At 38.3% G+C, this 23,772-nt stretch overlaps 1 protein-coding gene across 1 annotated transcript in view; it reads right to left on the reverse strand.

Annotated features, from left to right (window-relative positions):
• COL19A1 (collagen type XIX alpha 1 chain) overlaps positions 1 to 23,772 on the reverse strand; it is a 198,092-nt gene that overhangs the window by 150,975 nt on the left and 23,345 nt on the right. Inside the window, 5 exon segments of the mRNA XM_050893865.1 lie at positions 9,877 to 9,939; positions 10,423 to 10,548; positions 13,262 to 13,342; positions 15,102 to 15,377; positions 15,760 to 15,883. Of these exon segments, the coding sequence (XP_050749822.1) occupies positions 9,877 to 9,939; positions 10,423 to 10,548; positions 13,262 to 13,342; positions 15,102 to 15,377; positions 15,760 to 15,883 (670 nt within the window).

The raw sequence follows: 23,772 nt of genomic DNA on the forward strand, positions 1-23,772 counted from the left end.
CATAAGCAATCTATAAGAAAATTTTAGTTTTAAGACACAAATGATCAACTGATCAGGAGAGGTACGGAAGATCCCAGCAGCTGCAAATTGGACCATGAGTCTTAAAAATGACTGAAGAAAACATCAAACATAGAAATTTTGGTTAATAATGTCAAGTATAAGGGTTACAAAGTTTCAAATAAAAATCAGGTGGATGCTAGAGGAATATAACAAAAGCACTGAAATCATATTATAGTCTTCATTTAAAAACAAAAAAAAACATTAGGTTTGTCTACTTGTACCAAGAAGAGAACATTCTCTAGCAAACAGAAAATGCTGCAGCCTTTTTTGGAGTAAACCAGTTCTTTATGAAGAAAACATCACTGGTTTGAAAAGAATTAACTATCAAATTGTTCTTTGAGAGAAAGGGTTGCACGAAGATGCAGAAAAGCCACATTTACACAAATAATTGGTTCCTAAAGTAGGCTGTAAACCTAGGTTTGGAGCCCAAATCTAAAACTGCAAACCCAAAAGCCCCTGCTGAGGAATTAGTGCCTGAGACCTCTAAACTCACAAAGTGCATAACTTTTTAAATAGCAGGATCCTGGAAACTCATAATTCTGATATTCAGCATATGCAGAAACTTCTCGGTATTAGGCAAAGTTCATCAGTTTAGTCAATAAACCCACTCTCCAGTAACAAATAGTAGTTTCTCATGATCCTCCCAAATACGGTACACACACAGTGCTGCAGCGGCTTCTTTTTCTTCTGTTACATATAGGACAGGAGATGCTTAACTCAACAGCATAGCAGAAAGGCTTTGTCTAGGCCACAGAACGTACATGTTCTGTGTCCTCCCAGCCTGTACCCCCACTTGCCTGGACTGCTGATGCCTGCCAGCGCACTGGCGGTCATGGGATCTAAAGTTGTTCCGAAGTTCACAAGAGGAACATTAGGAACATCCACAAGTGAACCGCATCCCAGCAGCCTGGTGTCACTCCTGAGAGCAAGGAGACCAGGTTCCTATCCAGATGACCATTCCTGCATTTTACATGAGACCATCCCCATGTAAAGTGCATAACCATTTCTTAAATTACAACCTAAGTCCCTCCATCAGGTTTTAATTAATGTAGTTATGCTACAGTAACATCACCTAGGTATCCCAGAACTCAGTATCAGAATACAAACACTGCTGTAAAGCTTTTTAAAAAAAACAACAAAACAAAGCACAAAAAACCCCCACGGAAAACAAAAATCTGAAAGAGCTTCATAAACAGAATACCATAGTACCTTTATCTTTTCAGCGTAAATGTAATACTTCTGTTCTGAAATGAAGTTATTAACCTTTCTGAAGTTAAGAAAGGAGCAGTAAGATTGGCAAGAAGTACATAACAGTATTTGCTACATCCCAGAACAGCCATTATAAAACATTTAATCCCTGGTAAAGGAAGGATTTACAATATATGCTTTTCCTCAGCATTCCCTCTAGGCTGGCACGCAGCAGCTGCTGACTCAGCACACTGTACTCTGAGATGCTTAAGTCTCCTTATGTTCTACCCAGGGAGTCTATGGATCAGATCCAAGGCCCCGGACAGCAGTCTCAGTTAAGTTCTGAGAATTCAATATTTTTGTCTCCAGCCTCAAGGAAAAAAAGAAGGAAAAAAAGAAACACCAACCCACCAAAAAAACCCCAAACCCCGAAGTGCTACAGGTCAAGTTTCCTCATTACCTTTTTCTAAAAGCAGAATGATGTGTCCTAATGACTGTCACCATAATTTTGAAGTAAGCTGTCATACCCTAATACTATTGTTGTTGCTTCTCACCTACCATAAAACATATCTACCTTCCTTGCCCCCCATTTCAATTTATTAACAGCTATTCACAGAAACCATCATAAAATAACTGCATGTGTGCAGCCGGGCTCAAAACTCCTTTGTTTATAACGTGAGCTAAGCAAATCAATCAAAATAAGTGACTCCCGGGTACAGAGCACTATTCCATCCAGAAGTTTAAATCACTGCTCAGAAGCAACAATATTCTGAAGGAGCTTATGAGCCATCTCCTATGTCCTTTTTATTCAAATATTGGAATGGTCCTTACTTAGCTCTATGTCAAAAGTAGACAAAAATCCTGCGTGAGTGAATAGCATGAACCCACTGGCACTGAGAGAGATAAAGCAGCAGGACTGGCCCATGGTTACCTTATCTAATCACCCACAGAGTGACTCTCTTATCTGTGCACGCTCTGTTCCCTTATGCCACTTGCCAGTATTTTAATAGACCAGAACCACTTTGTAACATTCAGCAGTGTATTTTTATATACTGTATAGTCTAAAGTTACATAGCCTGCTGCACACCAGGAAGCCTTTAGCATATATGACTTACTAGCCAATTAACCAAGGTTTGTTTATACTTCTGTTCGACTAACTGCAGACAGACTCCCCACCTTGAAGGCAATTATTTCCCACTGCAAATTAGATAATAAAGTTATGCTTCTGTCTTGCAATTGTGATTTTAATAACCACAGTCTGAAAGGTTCTAGTTTTTCATGCTTTTATTCAGTGAGTTTAAAGATCAGATACTATAGGTTGTACAACTTGTAACAGTATTCACACAGGCAGCATGACAGAATAAAAAAAAAAAAACAGAGCAAATGCATTTTTAAGGGTTTTTTTGGCCTTTTTTTTTTTTGTTTAAAGTCCTTCACAAAAGTGAAAAAGCATCCTTTTCTCTCTCTTACATAGTAAACGTCAAAAGTATAGAAGTGAGATGAAAAAACAGGGTTTCTGACCATCAGGCCTGCATCTACCCCTAAATAAATCTCTTTTATGCCTTAACAAGGGTATTGTAACTCCCTGACACACACTGCAATTGAGCTTTTTAAGTTTATGTAAATAAATCAGTAAGAATGGGAATAGACAATTGCATTTGCTTCGAACGACAAAAGCCAACAGAAATATATGCTGCCAGAAGAACAATTTCATAAGCCAGTGAACACTAGCAGTACAATGCTGGCATTTATAGGTTATGAGGTACACTCAGTGTAACAACATTCAAAGGTAGTACCGTGAGCTTTAAGTCTACTGTTAGGATTTTCTACTAAGGGTACCACTGAAAAATCCTTTTCAACTGAGCACAAGATACTTATTGAATAAAATATTTAAGCCATAGCATATTCTTCAGAAGGTGGTCTCTTGCAAACAATAGCATGGCTACTAAATTTTTGACAATGTTTATTTTGGTAAACTCATAAGCAGACAGGGTGGAAATTCAGCAGGCTGAAACAAAAAAAACCAAAGCAAACAAACAAACAGCTTCTGTCAACTTTCTGTAAAGCCAAACCAAACTAAATTCTTAAAAAGAGATTGCAGACAGTAAACACGCTTCTTTCCAATGATACCAATCAGCCTTTTATCTGAAATGGAAACAATTTTGCACACCTGAGACCACCTGCAGTGTTACACTTGTGATCATTTTTTTACATTAATGATTCACAGTCTCAAAAGCACTTGACCTTTACTTCTTTGCACCATGCAGCCTTTATTCAACACACCTGACATAGAACTAGAAATGATATGCTAGTACCAGACACAAAATACAGTACCTTGATTCCTATACCACGCATTACTATTGAAGAGTCATGTACAGCAAAGATAGCCTAAAGCCAAATGTGGTGATAGAAAGAATGACAAAGTGATAATTATTTAAGTTAACAAATTACAGTCCTTCCTCATATAAAACCAAAACCCCTTCTTTTAAGAAAGTACTTTATTTAAACACATTATTTTGTCTCTTAAATTGCAAATCTATTTAAAATATATTTACATTGTGATACGGAGTGGGATTAACTTGACACATTAATATTTAATCTAGAAAACAAAGTCCACAAGGAATTTTGAGCGGAGGAAAATATTCTCAGCAGGGTTCTGTACTAACCAGGTACAGATGATTTTAATACTAAGATAAAAGCAAATGCACTTAAGAAACAGAAAGAATGACATTAACGTGGCCTAGAGCACACACTGCTAGAGTATTGCATTACAACATTGCTCTTGTCTACAGTGGGGACATACTAGTTCAGATAAAATGAGTAACCTATGCCAGTTGTCAAAACACTCCTTAACCAAAATCAGTTTTGGTTTTGTAAGATTTGATTATGTAAATTAGCTTTCCCGGTTTTCATCTCTGTGTAGTTATGCGTGCCAATAGCATGAGAAATGTTCAGGTAAGAAAATGTGTATTAACACCAAGAAAGAAATACCAGCACACTCTGAGAAGAGTTGTTCCCAGCAGACAGTGTACTGGTAGGGTTTCCAAAAGTAATAAAGTGGAAGGTGAAAGAGGTAATGTAGAGAACTCATCCTTTATACTAGATCCGTCATCTGTATGATTACTGTCAGAGGCAGTCCCTGTAAGAAATTATGTAAGCTAAAATTTAAAACCTAGATGTACAGACAGGTAAACAGTTCTCATGATTATAAAATGGTGATAGAAGTATTTAGACCTGGGGAAAAAAAAAAAAAACCCTCACTGGGAACTTTTAGTTGATGAATACAATAAATTCAAATTCGGAGAATTTGCCAAGGATGAGAAAGAAAACTCATCCCAAAGGCAGCATGACTCCAGGGTTTCCCTGGCACTGGGGGAAAAGCAGGGAGTATATAGCCCAGGAAGTACCATCCTTGTTACTCCCAGCAGAAGCCCCCGGCTGTGCGCTGACCCAGCAGTGTAGGGGCTCAGCCTCACTGTGGCCCGAGCTGGGTGTCACTGGTTTAACCCCTGTGCCAAGACCTGTGACTGCTGCCTCCCCTGCTCCAGCTTCAGCTCTGGGGTGGCCCCGCTGCGGTAGGGTGACAAACCCCAACCCTCTGAGCACCTCAGAGTGCTGAGGACTCACTGCCACCCTCTCTGCTCCCTCTTGAGGAGGACTTAAACTGCCATCCTCAGGACTGAGATGAATACTGGAACGGTGAATACGGTAACATAGAGAAGAGGTATATATTTAAGACTTTTTTTTAAAGAAAACAAATTAAACTGTATTACTAATGATGTTTTTCCCTATTAATTTGATAACTGGGACTATTAGATGGTTAAAACATTAAGTAGGACTACCAATAAATTCTTAGCTCCATAGGCGTGGAGCGTTCCATTCTGCCCATTACAAGATTTTAGTCTACCAAGTACACCGGCAGTTCCTGACTTTGTCATCACTGACAGCCAGCTGTATTTTGCTCAAAATCTTTCTTTTTCATGCATTCCAGCTTCCAGGTCCCTATCAATAACCTCTGCAACAAAAATCGGACCAGAAAGGAACCATTCTCAAGGCTGCATAACACAATAGATATGCCTTAGGTGGAATCAGGTGGACTTGGGTTGTAAGAGGAATGACAGAGGAGGAGCAAAGGAAGACTAGCAAGGAAAATACGCAGAAAGAGCAGTCAGACACCTCATTTGTTTTCCAGGAGTTCTTTTTTCTTATCGTTCTATTACAAATATTTTCCTAGTGCAAAAATATATTGCATAAACCTATCTCTACCAATCCTAAAATAGCCTTTTAAACGTCTTTTTCCTTAAGTAAAATTTAAATTAATGAAGCTCACTTGAATAGCAATCAATTTCTCCATGGTGTGCATCAACAGGCACTTCAGTGTTTGAAAGCACTCTGCCTCTGGCTTTTTGCTCCCTACTGCACTTCCAGCATTAACCAATGACCTATTAACACAGCTTGGAATGGTTTACTATTATATCAAAATATTTAATTCTCTTTGCATTTCAATTTAAAATCTTTCGTGGGCACTAAGTTTGCTTAAAAGAAATAAAAATAAAAAGATAACATACAATTACTTTTTTTAGCCTCTTTGATAGAGAATATTAGTTTGTATATTCAGTATATATGTAATAATTCCAATTACTGTGATCCATATTCTGTCTTTCTGAAGAATTTCTACTTATTGAGGACAAAACAGGACCTTCACATCGTGATCAAAAGACATTTGCTAACAACGAATATATTTGTAAGACTCTGAGTAGCTATATACCATGCTGAAGTAGTAGAAATTGCTTCCAAAACAGAAAACACGGTAAATTTCTCACTCAGCGCAGCAGAAGAGGAAGCCTAGCTCTACAGAACAGATATCAAAATGTGTTAAATCACAGGAGACTTCCATCTGTCTTGTGACCACTTGAAACTTGTGAAATACACTGTGCTAAGAATCAAGCTACCATGAGAGTAACACGGTGTATTATTCACGGATAATCTAAATTGTACACTTGACTGCTGCTTCCTCTCAGTTTTCATCCAATGGGGAAAAGCTATCAGGCAGTCCAAAAGGTGTGTTTCAAGGGCAGAGATCAGTAAGCAGCAAACAAAGTTGGTGCTGGTGACTTTTTGAGTCTTAATTATTCAGACATTAAAGAACAGGTCATCCCTTGCTGCAGATAGCTGCAGAAGCTGATCTCCCAGCAAATAAAATCCCTGGATCCAAGCTTGCACAGGAAACAAAAGGGACAGGGACTACTGCACTTGAGGCAGTTTTTGCTACACAGTAAGGGATGTATGGCACGAAACTGAACAGTCTGGTCACTCAAGAAGGGAGACAGACTTGAAACTGAGCAGCTTCTTCACCCCCGAAGCACCAGAGACAATACTATTATTGAGTGAAGAACTGTCCTCATAATGTCCTCACGAAGCCATAATGGAAGGCCAGGCATACAAATAGGAAGGTCATTCACACAAATGGAATAATTTTGACCAGTGATGCTCCTGTACATTCAGATGGACAGCTTGCCAGAGACGCATCAATATTTGCATGAATGCTTGTTCCAGTGAAAATACAACACTTCAGTCATTTGGGCCCACGATACACTTTGGACTTTGGCTCCGACCCATTCAGAGGTACTAAGATGAGCCAAGAGTACAGGACTGCCAAGAGTACTGCCAAGTGTACAGGAATGAAGTGGAAACAGGCTAATAGTTAAATTCAAAATGCCTAAAAATGGCTTATTAGGTGTCATGCTTTGTACTGGTGATAGCTTAGATATTCCTGAACAGGCAAAACAGAGTCCGATCTTAGGGAACAACTATGTTAGACTGAAGAGAAGGGCACTTTTGGGGGGCTTGAATATAGCCTAACACCAATTTGTGTATGTAAAGACTTTCTTGCCAATCTCATAGCAACAAAAAGACATGTAAATTCAGTCATACAATTAATTACAGTGGATGGCAAATTGGAATGAGACAACATAAAATAAAAGGATAAAGAATGTTGTGCTGAACAAGAGATAATATCAACGGATACAGAAATTTCCTAGGAAAGAAGCTAAAAAATTAACATTAACTTGTTTTCACTTGGATGCTGCCATGGCAAGGACATTTAAATATAGTTAGTTTGATGCTAATAATAATATGATTTAGAAGCAAAAGAAAACAATAAAATGAGGAGCTGAGCACAAGCAAAGTGGTAAACAGGCTGAAGAACCATCAGACAACTTATAGAAATCCCGTTTTTTTGTGACTGGCCAGCAAAGTCATCAAGAAGCTGCCTATTTCATGTATAACATATCACAAAACATCCAACCACAGTCTGTTACTCTCCTGTGCATAATCTGGCAATAAATCATGTATCCTGCATGTCTGGAATGGTCTGGGGTCTTGCTGCCTCTCCACCTCTAATTATTGATGTAACAAGGCCATCATTGAGAGCAAGTGGTACTGAAAACTTGCATAAAGGCAGAGGCGAAGAAAAAATGGTACTAAAGCCTCAGAGAACGTGGCATTCAACTCCATCGTGGTAGGCACTATTCAAGGCAGTATTCGTTTACTCCCAAAGTCAACAGTGAGACCATCAACAGTGAGACCATCCTTTTAATCACAGCAGTAATGCGCCCTCCCACCCACTCCCAAACAAAACCAAAAAAACCCCACCCCAAAGCTAGGAAGTAGCAAGCACTGGTCAATTATAAGGAAGGTTCAAATTAAGCAGCTTTCTAGCTGTTTGCTGTACTACCTCTGACTTTAACCTGCTGATTCACTGAATTTTGTGAATTCGCATTCACAAATGTCAATTTACTATCATTAGGCTAAGCTGCTGGATGCATATAATCCTGCTCAGGCTCCAAACATTCCGTGAAATATCAGAGTGGCTGGTGATAAACAGATCAAATTTGGACTTATAGGTAGTAGACCACTACCAAAAAAAATATCTATTTGTATAAAACTTGAAAGATTTGGTTTTCATGAATCTCAAGCTTAAAATTTTCAGTTTTACATCTAAAACAAAAATTTTGTACTTTGTAATTACCAACCACGTCAGACATGGCCTCATGCAATTTGCTATCAGTGATGCACAGAAGTTGAAAGGGTTCATTGACTGTTGGATGGTTTGTGAATCAAGGCAATGAGGGTTTCTTTGTAAAACTAACAGGAGAACAGAACTGGAGGTGACCACAGGCATCCGCATGCTTTATTTAGAGGTACTATGCTTAGCATGGTAAATATTGCTAATTGGCTGTGAGATATAATGGTAAAAAACTTAAGACTTCTGAAGTCTCCTTTCTCATCTTAGTAGCAGTAATAGTCTAAATGGATCAGAGCATTCAAATCTGTCAGGAGCAGAAGAGCAGTTTCCCAAATAAAAGCTAGGAAACTCCCTATGTTGGTAACATAGGCTGACCCTAACACTGACAATTGGTCTATATGCTCAGACCTAGGATCAGCAAAGAGTCATGATTAAATTTGGAAACTGCCAGTAATCCCTCTAGGTTCAGCTGGGCTATAGAAACTAACATGCTTGAACTTTTTTTTTTCCACCTAGGAAAAAGATACAGCTAATATCAAAAGTGAACTAAATATTGGAGGGTAGGAGTTGGGGGTGAAGACACTATCAAGGAATTTACTTAATTTCAACCGACTGTGTGGATAAGCCCTCTCAGAACTGGACCCATTTCAGCCAGGTACTGCAGTCCTAGGAACAGCGCTAGCTGTCTTCACAAACTATTTCAGATCACGTATTAAACAGTGTGCTGTGAGGGCAGATGCTACGTTAGGACACCTCCACCCTAACCTCTGGATTAGGATGTTTCAGGTATCTTCCTCTCACACTGCATTCCCGGAGCTCAGAATTCCTATCCACTGTCTTTCTGGCTGATTTGCAATAGTTTATTCAAGTTGCCCCCTCTATTAGCACAAGAAAAACACATTCCCGGACATGTCCTGATCCAGCATCCTCCAACCAAATTTAGGGAATGGAGTGTGAAGGGAAAACATCTGATATGCTGACCTTTATTATTAGGAAACCCCCAAGCTAAATAACACACGAATGTCATGGTAAGCATTACAGAACAGAAATACAGAATAGGCCCAAGGAAAGGAGCACCAACTGGCCTGTCCTAGGGGCCTGTCAATGTCAGGTGCCTCTCTCTTCACAATTAAGAAAGTTTCAGGTAAGAATGATGTCAAAGAATATACAGTGCTGAGGTCATACGAGTGAATTCATACCCTCCTACTGATGACTGCAAGGATGAATCCACCACACAGGATCCTGTCCATCAGTAGTGACACACACATGATACGGGAAAATCCTTGTCACAGACAACATACACAACTTCTCTTTTTTGGATAAGGGGAACAGGCAATAGGACATGCTGACAGGGTTGGGTAGGCATGTGCTTCCCAGGCAGGTAAACTGTGTTCCATGGAGTTGATGAGGGGACCCCGAAGTGAGACAGCTGTAGGCTGCCTGTCAGGAAGCCCACGCACAGAACCAGAGACTGACTGATAAAGGATTTATCCTGTGTACAGGGAGATTCCTTTAAGGAATAACAAGATCCATAAAGTTTCTATTTAAGAAAGATAGCCAAAGATAAAGATTTGAAAGAGAGAATTCAACTGATATTTTACCTTTTCACCTTTATCTCCTTTCTGGCCTGGCAAACCAGCTACTCCTGGCAATCCTGCTTCTCCCTGATTTTAAAAGAAATCAAAAATCAACAAAGAAGCAGATCCAAAATATGTATTTGGTTTGGTTTCCTCATCTTTATCACAAAAGCCTAACAAAGCAAATGACTCGGAATAAATAGAGCGCAACACCCAGGGGAAGGATTTAAAAAAAAGGATTATGTAGAAAATAATTTATTCTCAAGTAAAAACATTTATACTACGTATAATGCCTAAATATAATTCTCATTTTTACCGTGGATCTTTTTTTTGGTGTGTATTCAAACAACTAAACCTTACAGATCTCTGCGACTCTAACTTTAAATTAACTAAATCTAAAATGTACTGTTTCTTAACTGGGAAATACAATGTAAGCACATTATATCTCTACAAACCAGTAAGATATTTTTCATAACTACAAAAAAAAAAACCCAACCCCCTTTTTTTTTTTTAATACCTAGCAGGATTAAACAGCATGATGCACTAAAAAGCAATAGGAAAAGCTCATACTTTATTTGGAAAGCAGTGGCATCTCTCTCTAGATTCTTGTTGCATTCCTGGAAGCGCGTATATTTTGCTGGCATGAACAGTTACTGGTGATGAAGTCGTAGCAAGTAACCTCTCCTCACGTGGGCACTAAAATAAAAAGATTTTCTGATTTTTGGTCTACTTTGGTTAATAGATAAATACCATTCAAACACTACTTTTAAGTTACTTTCTGTTTTAATACTCCTGTACACACCATATTACAGAGTGTCCTGGTTTCGGCTGGGACAGAGTTAACTCTCTTCTTAGTAGCTGGTACAGTGCTGTGGTTTGGATTTAGTGTGAGAATGATGTTGATAACACTCTGATGTTTTAGTTGTTGCTAAGTAGCGCTTATCTGAAGCCAAGGACTTTTCAGTTTCCCATGCTCTGCCAGCAAGCAGGTGGGCAAGGAGCTGGGAGGGAGCATAGCTGGGGCAGCTGACCTGAACTAGCCAAAGAGGTATTCCATACCATGGAACGTCATGCCCAGTATATAAACAGGGGGGAGCTGGCCGGGAGGCGCGGATCACGGTTCGGGAACTAACTGAGCATCGGTCAGCAGGTGGTGAGCAATTGCATTGTGCATCACTGGTTTTTTTTTCTTCCCCCCCCCTTCTTTTGTTGCATTCCTTTTCATTACTATTATTATTATATTTCATTATTACTATTGTTAGTATTATATTTTACTTTAGTTATTAAACTGTTCTTATCTCAACCCACGAGTTTTACTTTTTTTTTTTTCCTTTGCTTTCCTCCTCCTCACCCCACTGGGAGGGGGAGGGGGAAGCGGCTGCGTGGTGCTTAGTTGCTGGCTGGGGTTAAACCACGACACAGAGAAGCCACAACAATTGCCAAACAGAGGAAAAAACTGCAGTAAAATGAAGTCTAGACATTGTGATCCTTCTGTACTAAAATCAATGCCAGTTAAAACTGATCTGACTGTCCCACTTCTTTCTTCCAAAAGAGCCCAGACAGAGGAATAAAGTCTCCCAAAATTAGAAGCAGTGAAGCAGAAAATGCCCATGGGGGCGGGGAAAAGGGTACTTCTCAGTCTCACCCCGTCCTCCACCCCTCGCCCCAAAATGCAAAATGTCAGAGTGAGTGTGAGGAAAAATTCTGTCATTTTTTTGTAGTGAAATACTTTGGGCATGCACAGTTTGGAAACAAAGAAAAAGCCCTGAAGCCAATATTCACCTGTCTGTAACTCATGAGAGCTGAGCCAATCTGAAGATATACTACAGGACAAGTCAACAGAACATGATAAATTTCAGAAGCTCTCATTAAGATGTAATGAGGTCTCCTGTGAGCTTTCTGTCAAAGAAATTCCCACAGGATTTACAGCTTAGTGTAGAAATTTGTATCCAAGGATAAATTCCTTCTTTAAATTACTGAAAATGTAGTCCTTATAATTGGTAAGGAAGTCATTAAAAAATAAATCAGAAAATGTAATGCTGGTTTCAATATGAAAGTCATTAACAAGTAGTCCCCCTTTTTTACATCTTCAACATAAGACGTACAAATGAAACTGATGGTGCTCTTAGCTATAGAGCTGAATGAATGTTTAAGATGCTATTAATAAAGCCTATCCTTGATCTTTTTGTGTTAATATACAATTAGGGTTTGTTTTGTTTTTACTTTTTTGCTACTGTGTCATAACTGCTAAATAAATTGTATTTCCATGCACAAAGTGGAACCTACAGAAAAAAATCCATTCATTTCATTTACCCATGAGCTTATACATTCAAGAGAAAGCCTGCACTATTATCAGGAATATATCCTGAAACATATTTGAACAAAAAATTATTACTTAAAATTGAAATTTCCCTTGATAAATTAGATCCAGCCTCTGCCATGCTTCTGAGCATCTATAAGTTGTCAGTTCCCACAAAGTCTTCTGCTCCTCCGTTCTTGGGCAGCTTTATCCCTTCATTCCAGGCATCCTTTTCTCCCACCTCTTTGTAGATGGAATCACTTAGTCCTTTTGCACGCTCTGGGTTTTTTTGCTGACTGCGGGCTGGGTGGTGATGGCACTGCCCACTATCTCAGAGGACCCTGCTCTTACAGACTATTCATAACTAGTAGACCAATATTTTAACATATTTTCTTTCTGAGTTTTTTTTTCTTTTTTTTTTTTTCCCTCCAAATGGGCTTGATTCAGCAAAACAATCACAGCCGCAACTTCAAGCATTTTTATAGTTCTAGTGTCTTCCAGTTTACACTGATTCTGTCTATCAAAACAAAAGGGAAAAGTGAACCCTCTAAACTAAATCAATGTTTTCCCTTATGTTAAACAACATATACATCTCAGCATGTGCGTTATAAAGAAGAAAGTATTTGCCAATTATGAAACACCCATTCCTCCACATTAGCATATTGGAATAAGGGAAACACCTCAACACCTTCCTATTTTTCTTCCCTTCCAGTGTCATGGAGGCTCTTTCGTAGGCTTTGTTTATCATCTGTAATGCTTCACTAGATGCAACTGTTATGGAAATGTCCTCTGTTATTTGAAGCCATCCTCAGGTCACCGCAGTGATTTGTTTCCTACTCTCTGAGGCTTCCTCAGTTACTAATTAGATATTAATCAATGTTAAGAAATGCATTTAAGAAGCACTAGCAGCACCTAGTGCCTTTTACTGAAGTTCCACTGTGCCATTTAGTTAGGCAGCAAGAAACAACATACCGTGACTCCAGATACATGACTCATTTTTAGGAGGTAATTAATCTGACACTTCTATTGAAATTTCTTTACAACTCTTCAGTAAGAAACAATGAAGCAATTTCTTTTGTATTAACATTTGCATTTTAACAAATAACTTACCAGGTCTGCAGATATTTCACAACATGTATCTTCTGTTGCAAGTTTTGGATTACAGTAAACTGTTATGCGATGAAGTTCAATCTATTAAGAAATACAAAAGAGATTAATATGAGATGTAAAAAATCATTTATTTGCATGTCACAGCATGCATTTTCTTATCTTGGCATAATAAACTTTCTCTCTGAAACACTGCATATTTCTGAAATGCTGGAAAAAGAGACAAATCCAAAACAATTACACAGCTCCTCACTTAAGGAACAAATTGTGCAGTCTATTACGTCGATGTAAATCACATTTTAGATTTAATTTATCTTCATGTAAGTTGCATTCCTCTGTACTACTCTTGCTATGTTACATATGCATTTTAGCCCTCTAGACATCCTCTGCAAACCTTCTTTTCAGGAATGTAATTTTCTCCTGCAGTGAACTAGGGTAAAGGTTTAAACTAGAGTAAAGCTCTATCTCACATACATCTTCTATCACTTTGGACAGACCTTTGCCTGGACCTTGCCACTAAATCACCTGAAGAGCAAAAATCACAAATTCTGTACATAAAGCTCCTGTTTCAGAGATTTTTGGGTGGATTGGTGAGATGAACAGCATCTAATTTTAACTAGCTAATCTTGCCCTTGTGTGCCTCTTTCTGCACCTGTTTTGTATCCTCTTATTCTCTCCCTTGCACTTAGTATTAAGATCCTGTTGGTACAGGATCCGCTCTGCTGCCTTCGTTAGCTTTACACCCATAATGTTTTCCTGCAAATGTGGAAATGCCGATTGACAGCTTCCACTCAGAATTATCCAGCCCGTGCCATGCAACCAACACAAGATAAAAAGAATCTGCTCCTTCTCCTGCGTGCTACTTGGAAATGAATAGATGGTATATACATTTCAAATAAAGTTGAACTCACTTTTCGAAAATAAAATGAAGCATGAGCTTGGCCCCATGAAATAAGCTCCGAGTCCAGGCCAAAGTGTTCTGTGCCTCACAGGACTGATTCTTTCCACAATGCTAGCTTGCAGTTACAATGTGCTGTTTTCATCTGGAACTGTACAGTGTATATAATATAGCTGAAACTTTCAGATGGTCACTATAAACTCCAAGCCAGATGCTTTAAACCTGATAACTGGAAGTCAGCGTACTTAAAACAAACTGACATTTCCTGGAGCTTTCAAATTACTTGCTGTGAGCTCTCTGCACGAGGAAACCTCTCCGGGACAGAACACAGCCCAGAATATTATGGAGTTGCCTTGCGTAATTCTTGCACCAAAGGCTGCAGGAAACACACCTCCAGCCACTTCCTAATCCCTCCCATTTGGAGAAGAGAGTGACAGCTATGAACAAAGTGCCCCTATTTCTGCACAGTTGAATTACCCTGGACTGTGATACAATCTTGATACCAAGAGAATCCTTTATTTTTTTGTGTCTCCCCTTTATCAGAGAGAGACAAAGTGTAACAGATGACTGATACAAACTTATAAATAAATCTCATAAAAATGGAAAGAAAAAAATTACCACTGGAAGTTATCTCTAAATGTAGTAAAAATGCGTCTACGGTAACTACGTGGCTCTTACTCCAAAGCGAATACAGAAAAACAGACTCCTGAAACCAGGACCGAGTTTTTGTAGTTACTTTGGCAACAGAAGGTTTGCCTTAGCAGATGCTACGGCACTGAATATTGTTTAAAGAAAAAGACTTAAGGATTTCAAATTAAGAGTAAACACTCAAAATTAATAACCAGTTTTGAACCTTTTATCTACATAATTCTTTACGATGTTGTTAGTAAAAGCGTGGCTAAAACATGATTTCAAGTTATCTGGTTTTCCTCTCGTACTACTCACATCTACAGGCTTATCATCTGCAGCACGAGAAGCAATCAGAGTCCTTCCCTGCAAGTCAACGGTGAATTTTTCATCAGTCTGTTTTCTCTCAATTAAATTACAATCCAAATAGAGGGAAATGATCCCCGACTGCACGCTAATACCAAGCTTATGCCACTGCCGATCAAACAATGGATAAATTTCTCGACTCTTAAAGGTGTAGTGCAGTATATTTCCCTGAGCAGATTTGGTCATATACTCCACAACCTTTTTTGCACCATCCAGAAGGACAGAGATCTGAAAGCAAAATAAAATAAGTGGTCATTTCAGAGTTCCGAGTATAAGAAATAAACACATATATAAACTATATATAATACTTTGGCTACATAGATTGGGCAAGAATTATGTTATGAAGCATTCTTCTATGTATCTTTGTAAATACATATCAGCTATAAATCATAACATGCCTTCTTATCCTAGTCTGCAGTCTTAACTCAATACATTTTGTTACATTTCTGTCTTTCCTATAATAAATCATCAATTATTTCAGAGCAGTCTTCTATTCCATATAAACTGTAGCTAAATCCAGTGGTGAAACATCCGATAAGTTATATTTGCCATAATATATGGGGAAAAAAAAGAAACTTAATAAAAAAAATAAATCAAAGATGACACTAACCTCAGGTGTGTCATACTGATTTAAAACTTGCCATATATACCAACGCTCTTTCTTGGTATTTCGTCGTACCCGGAACGTAGCAACTAGAGAGTATTCTTCAGGAAGCCCATTTGGAAATACTTGCCTACAATAGGAGGGAGGAAAAAAAGATTTCTTGTTATTGTTATACACACAAACACTGCTTAAAAGGAATCAACAGAAATAATACCTGGTGAAAACAAGGAGCCAAATGCTCACTCACACTCACACAAATTCATGGGCTTCAGCGTTCAGAAGTGCTTCTTCTCAAAAGTACAATTCAGTCTATTTATAAGAATAAATGGCTGAAGATTTTGCTAATGAATTTTTTGTTCTAACTTTTTAAAAATCTGTGATTACTATAAATAAGAGTCTTAAAAGAACTGCTGCAAAGTGAATGCCACACATAAACATATTTTAAAATACTGCTTTTCCCAATTTATTGCTTGGGATACTGGAACAAGTTTCCCAGAGGATTTGTGGAACAATCCCCATCTTTGGAGACTTTCAAAACACAGCTGGACAGTGCTCATAATAACCTGATCTAACTTTCAAATCGGTCCTGCTTTGAGCAGGGGGTTTGACCCAGTGACCTCCACAGGCAATGACTTGGACATCTTGAGTATCAGAACAGCTGGACTTTAGCAGGCTTGAACAAAAATAAGGAATGCATTTCTGAATGAATGACTTGCTGTTGTTTGATTTTGTTATTCCTTTCTTACCTAAGATATGTCGACGCCTCTAAAAAAAAGTCTGACTTGATACCTATATCACAGAACGCAGTACACCACCACTTCTACGAACTATTTGAAAAGTTTGTATTTCAGAAAAAATGAAATTAGTCTGTAGCTCAACTCTACAGACTTTGGTAATCATTAATTTCTGTACTAAACAAATTAGGATGGTGCAAACAACTTTTTTCTTTTGAAGCTTCTGCATTGCAAGTTATTTCTTTTCTAAGGCAGAGGTGAGACAAATGAAAACCACAGATGCAAACACTACACAACACACGAGTAGCTAAAGTGTTAACATTGCTGTTTAGTTCTAAAAAACTACAAATGGGATTATAATTACAGAGTAATGTGCGATAAAGGCTTTATTAAAAAAATTAAAAACAAAACAAAGGGAAAAAAAAAGAAAAGAGGAAAGCACCGGCTGACAAGACAATAACCCCACAACACTCCTGGAAATCAGTGCACTTCAGTTAACTTAGGATCTCAGGAGAAATGCCTTCTGTGTAGAGAAGCCTGCTCTAAATCCTGCCAAAGAGCTTCTTTATGGACTAACACCTATTTAAGTCCCTTACGTGGGAATCACACTTCTTTGGCTTATTTCCCACAGCGGATTCCTGTGGACCAAATTGGCTGCTCTCCCACATTGTTAGTGGACCCATATGCTCTGTTGTACAGCTGTAGATGTTTCAATGTCAAAAGGCAAGGCAAAAGTGAATAGGCTTTGCAGGACTTAGATCTAGATTTCATACTACTCTGTATTTTAATTATAGTATAAAGAACACATTTATGATTTATAAAGAAAATACCTTCATTGGGCATCAGTAACACGTGAGTGCGTCTCTGCAGAACAGTAAACTATCTGGACATGCGATCAGTCCTATGGTTTACAGTACCCCAGGCAAGCTAAGGAGCTGGCATCTCAGGTTTACAGCTGTAAACTAGACAGGATATCTGGCTGTGGGAGCATCTGATTAGCTCTCCAAAATCAATTAACTTTTCCAGCTAATTTCCATATTGGGAGACACAGGGGAGTTTACACTAATGGGCAAAGGGCAGACAACTGTGGAAGGGAAATAATCAGAAGTCTTCATCAAATGAAAGGAGGGGAAACCATGATAAGCCTGCAAAACAAATGGAAGTAGCTTCTGGACATGGTAGGTATTCTAGTAAATATGGAGCACTTTTTTCTTTTTTTTTCTTTTTTTTTTTTTTTTACTGCCGTTGCTTTTTACTGTAAGCCTCCCTGACACTTTAAGAGCTATCTAAATGAATGACAGTATCAATCTTCTAAAATTTTAAGTGTTTCTTTCAGAATTTTCTCAAAAAAAATTTGGTTGTGTGTGAGTGCACATGATATAAAATTATCTTCCTTAACTGTTTATCAAACCATTTGGGAAACAGGACAAGAGTTAAGGTATGGGCCAGCATTATGAAGAAGGGCAGGAGTTCACTCTAGCTTCTCTTACCTTTAAACTGACAAAAGAAAACTGTATTGGGAGAAATGAAAAAAGCAGACAAGGTCGAATTAATTCCTAAGGGCATTACACTGATTTCAGTGAAGCCAACTAAAGACGTAAGATTTAAGTAGAATTGGACCAAGGATAAATTCAGTTAGATTCACAAAATAATTTAGGTAGGAAGGTACCTCTGGAGGCCAATGGATCTAACCCCCTGCTCAAAGCAAGGCCAATCTGAAAATTATATCAGGTTACTATAAGTCCTGTCCAGCTGAGTTTTGAAAGTCTCCAAGAATGGAGATTATTCCACAGCCCTCTGCAAAACTTGTTCCAGTGTCTGGCCAATAAACAGCACAAATTTGGTATCCAACTACTGTATACCAAAGACATAACTTAACAGAAGCAATATCTTTATTCTGAGAAGAGTTCTCATTGTGTAACTATATGAACATTCCTTGGTGACCAAAAAGTCATTAACAGATGCTTTAAAGTATACACTTAACACTCAACCCTTCCAGCCAGATGGTGAATGCTAAAAGGAAAAAAAATGAAGAGATAAAATACTCAGAAAACCAGCATACTATCTGCTACTATACACCATCTTCCCTATGCTCTTGCTCCCTGAAAGGCTTCAAGTGAACACGATAGAATAAAAAGCATGCATCTAGCATTGAAGTGACTTAGGTACAGATGATTAGTAAGATACTATAGCAAAACATAAGTATTACTACCATGCTATCTTCTACTCTGTAAAGCTCAGTTAAAAACTCCTCAGAAACAGGCAAAGTACGTATGTGTTTTTAACAATAAATATATAATGACATTTGATGGGGGGAAAAAAAAAGCCAGAACAGAAACGTGAACATAAAACCTCATATCGGAACATGAGAAAAGCCAAAACAAAATTTTGCAGAATACTGAATTTGAAATTCAGAAGTTCTTTGAATGTCTAATATACTGTTTCACCTGACTGCATCTACCAACATTTAAAAACTAATGAGAAAACTAATGAGACGTCATGTGCAGGGTGAAAACAGTAAAGCAGCAGCACTAAACGTTAATGAAAAATACAAAAGCAAGTTGTTCCACATGTCCACAGCTCAACAAGTACTTCCTCACAGAGTATTTACCCTTTTCCTGTGGCACAGGGAAAGAACAATAGGAAAAGGAGAGAGAATAAGGATGAAGGAAACTTTTACTAAGCTCATCTCAGAGTCTACAGATGTAAAGCACAAATACAGAGAACATTAACTTAGGGTAGTACCTCATGGTGTCTAAGCCAAAAACAGTAAGAGAGATGACAGGTCTTAAAAAAGCCCTAACGTTACAGAAATACGGGTAGCAATTAATAAGTGTGCAAATTCATCTATAAAGATGACAAGAAAGAACTTACAAGTTAAAACAGACAAGCAAATGAGGGTATCCTTGGCATCTGGTCTCTGAACCAGAGGATACTTATGTTTTTCTGGACAAAGGTGTCTGAACCAAAATACATAATCAGACTTGGGAGCAAAAACATGAATCTGAGGTATTTCTCCCAGGAAATATCCTTAACAGCAGGACAATAGTCAAGTTCTCCCATTCCTATTGAGCTTCCTTAGCTTAGGACAATCCAGACCAGACCTCCTTCCTGGATTACTGCTCCAACTTTTAAGGCTATTGAAAAGGTCCCCTCTCCCTCTTCTACACTGAAAGTGCTCATGACTGCTGTGGTTTGTGTTGAATTCAATGCTATCCAAGCTTATTATGTGCGATCTAAGCACAGTCAATGGCTTAGACACCTCTGGGGACACAGGCAGCGTTCAGGCATCTCTACACACATCTTTGAGTCACAATGAAACTTGGGTGGGAGTTACATGCCTGGCTGCTTAAGCAATGGTGCTTCTGAGCTTCCCTGGAACTTATGCCCGGATGCTGGGGGAAATCTGTGGTCCAAAATGATTCATTTTAGGTGCCACCAGGGGTTAGGTGGTACTTCAGAGTAGGGAATTTGAATCATTCTCTGAGACTCAGGCGCCCAAAGTCTGACTAAATTATACTTTAGGTGGAATTTAGACAGTTTGATTTTCTCCCTCTGTCTGTATTGTCAGTAGTATGTAATAAAAAAATGAAAGCTGATGAATGGAGCACTGTGTTCTCAAAGCAAAGCACACCCTTGGTGGAAACTGCTGAAAACAATAGCAGGAATTGAAGCACATGAACTGAATACATAGGCTTGAATTTACACCACCCTAGCCTGCTGGATTGAGGTGTACTGTAAATTACAGAGGCCCCAGCTGGCAGATTGAGGAGACCAAATATAACAAGCAGGAAACTCCGTAACAATACAAGGTTTTAGATTGTACATATATACATTACAAATCCAGACGTTCAGGTGTCTCTTAATGTTCCACAGGTTGAAGCATCAGGCAGACGCATCCAGAACGTTAATAAATACACAGTGATGTTCCTGCAACAACTATGTGTCCCTCTATCAAAGCATATGTATACTCAGAGTTGCAAAGGCTTTTGTTGCATTCTCCTCTTTTTTACTGGATTAAATATAGCCATAATTTTTCCTAAAAAACAGGTGCTGTGGCCCAAGCACAGCACAGACTGTACATTATGAGGTTACTAGAAGAGCAGTTACAGAAATTTTGCATGAACTTTACAACTGTATTTGTGCATACCTTCCACTGTTTGTAATGACAAAGTATAGACTGATTTTTGGCAAAATATTTGCTTATTCATTTGTTTCCTCAAAAGTTCTGAAAATTTCTGAAATGCAGATACCAGCTGGTTCTCCTAGTGCTACCACGCTAAAAGAAGTAATTATGAATGAATTAACAGTGTATTCACTGTGCTATAAACAGTTTTAGTTCTATCTTTGTAAAGCAGCATTGAGTTACCCATATCAAATTTAGTAAGGCAATCCTTTATTTACCTTTTGTTTTTATTTTTAAAAAAAGCACTAATGGAAAAGCAGCATCTATTTTTAAATCTTATGAACTCTAATTGTTCCATATCGAATGAGAATACACTACAGTATATGACAAACTTCCGTATTTACAAGTATCAATGAAGCCTCCAGCTTGCTGACTATCTTCCAAGAAGAGAAAGATGAGCCAAGTTACATTTCCTGAGAGTGAAGTGAGAGATGTTTAGACTTTATGGCAAGACATATCTTTTCCAGCTGACATATACCATTACCTGGTATATGTCACTTGTAACATGACAATGTTACAATAATTTGGTGACCAGAGCTCAAGGAGTTAGTTTAAACAACTTTCCTATGGTGGAGTAATGATTTATTTAGTACTACGTTGACGGAGACACTGAAGTCTTAACCTTTTCGTGTTTGCTAAGGGATTTAAACTGAGATCCATTATGAATAAAAAAGTAAAGCTCAGGTGACCAAATACAAAAAATCTCCACATTATTCTCAATATTTCTACATCAAATTACGGTATTTTTGATTCTCAGTTTTTGCCTAACTTGACTGGTACAATAGGAGAAGGGGAAATAACTAACTAGAACAATTTACCAATCTCTGCCTAGAAAGGGTTTTTTAAATTCTTTTCAAATAAAAGTTAAGAACAGCTGTTTGTTACTCTGAATAAGAAATAATTTCCTTCCCATCCATCTTCCTCAAATCACATTAAGATGCACTATACAGTTTCATGTTACATTAGGCCTCAAGTTGTTTTCATATGACACATTATATGATGCAACTCAAGGGAAACTATTCAGACAGCTTAAGAGTTATTAATTACTTAGGGAGAGCTCAACCCACTCAGAAAACGTACCGCTGAAAGCAAATCTGCAAATTATTTTAACATCGAGAAAAGGGATTTACCTAATATTCCATATACTTCAGCATGCCTCTGTTTTCATCTACTGAACAGGTATAGATTGGCTGTCACTTTTAATATACAGGTGGTTTAGAAATTTTTTTTTGGTGAAAGTCAATGTTATTGCTATCAAAATTTTAAAGGGCATTTAAAAAAAAGATTGGTTTGAAAGAGAAATAGAAATAACAAAACTGTTATGCCTGCGCAGAGTACTTTTCCCCTAGGGTTTCCAGCAGTACTCTGTATCCTTATTTACAGGAATTATTGGTGAACTCCTGGCCCTAATGAAGTCAAAGGCCAGTCTCCTGTTGATTTTAAAGAGGTCAGGCTAAGAAAACTATGTCTGCTTTCCAAGCTTGGCCAATTTCTGTGCATTTTATCTTTTCTGAAAAAAAATCAGTCAGCAGCAATAAGAACAAAAGACTTAAAAGTATTATCATATAATAATGGACATTGGAAATGCAACAATTTTTCTTCTCATTTTCCTAAGCAGAATTCTGCAGCCTGATAAAGTTTTGAGAAAATTCAAGTCAACGTTTGGAGTCTTATCTTATGGAAGGCAACTTGCAGCACTTCTGATACAGTTATACACTTGCCTTGCTCAACTTGGTTATTTGTTTTATGAATCAAATAGGTCTCAGAGCAATCAGTGAACTTTCCTTGTATCTGGAAAACAAAAATAACCCTAGCAAAGACCAAGGGCTACCAAAAGCAAGAATGTGTGATTTGGGCACACAGTCACTCACTCTTTCTCTCCCCTTTTTAATAATGAACATATTTTCAAATGTAAAAAGATGAAAAAAATGGGTTCAGAAACTAGCAAGAGTATCACATTATAAAATACTATATTCAAACAGCACGTTTCCCCTTCCAAAATATCACACTTTACCCTGAATGCTGCACAGTAAATTAAGCTGCTCTAATCAGTAGCAAGCGTCTTTCCACGTAGAGGCACACAGGGTGGCAAAGAACAACAGCCATACCAGAGAACATTGTGAAGGAAGATGAGTCAGGGAAGAGGAGAAAACCAGAGCCTGACTACTTCAGCAAGCTAAAACTTTACTCAAAGAAATCTCATACTCCAAAGGATCCTCCCACACCTGCACTGGTATAGACTCAAAAAACCACAATGCAACAGAGCGCATCCAGACAATGGATATACTCCAGTAAGCTGCCTTTTTATGTACAAAGCAAGTAAAGGAAATGTATAGGATACTAGAAAGATTTGGGTGGCTTTTGCAGTATACGGGCATTGAGATGTTCCTCCAGACACTTCTGAGCTCAACATCTAATGCATGGTTACCCGTGATTCAGAAAAACTGAAGTCAATCTATATGATTCACTCAGGTCTTACACTAAATACAGGTCTTGCATTCAGACAGTTTCTTTTCCTTAGGAGATGATCAGAGAACAAGCAAACATACTGCTCTCGGTGTCCGAGAGACAGGGAACACAGATGAGAAAAATGTGGAACTCTAGTTCTTTCACAGAGGGGAAAGGGAAAAACATTTCCTCTGCATCTGCTTTCTCCTAATCCTGCAATTGCATGACACTTTCTGGTGTCCCTCTGTCTCATGCTGCTCAAACCAGATTGGTTTTCCATGTGTTGGCATTACTTACTGACTGAGAAACATGCAGAGACTTTCTAACATTGCTGGCAGAAAGTGACCAAAACCAGCCTCTGTTGTCCCAGTCTGTTTTTTTCAACCTGATTCTTCTCATATATATTTTCAGTAGCTGTGACAGTCAGGTCACACACCTCTGTAGCAGATACCAATGCATCAGTAATTGATACCTTCGGTTCCATCTGCCCCTCCTCACATGGATGTTACAATAAGAAGTGGCATTCAGTCTACTGGTTTGAGAGTCTTGTGAATACAGTGATGTTTCTCATACCAAGTGCCCTTTCACTAAGCGTTTCTCCACATTCCATGGATGCTAAATCTGCTCATGTATCAAAATTAAAAAATGTCA

This window comes from Gymnogyps californianus, chromosome 3, assembly GCF_018139145.2.
Source record: "Gymnogyps californianus isolate 813 chromosome 3, ASM1813914v2, whole genome shotgun sequence".
Classification (NCBI taxonomy): Eukaryota; Metazoa; Chordata; class Aves; order Accipitriformes; family Cathartidae; genus Gymnogyps; species Gymnogyps californianus.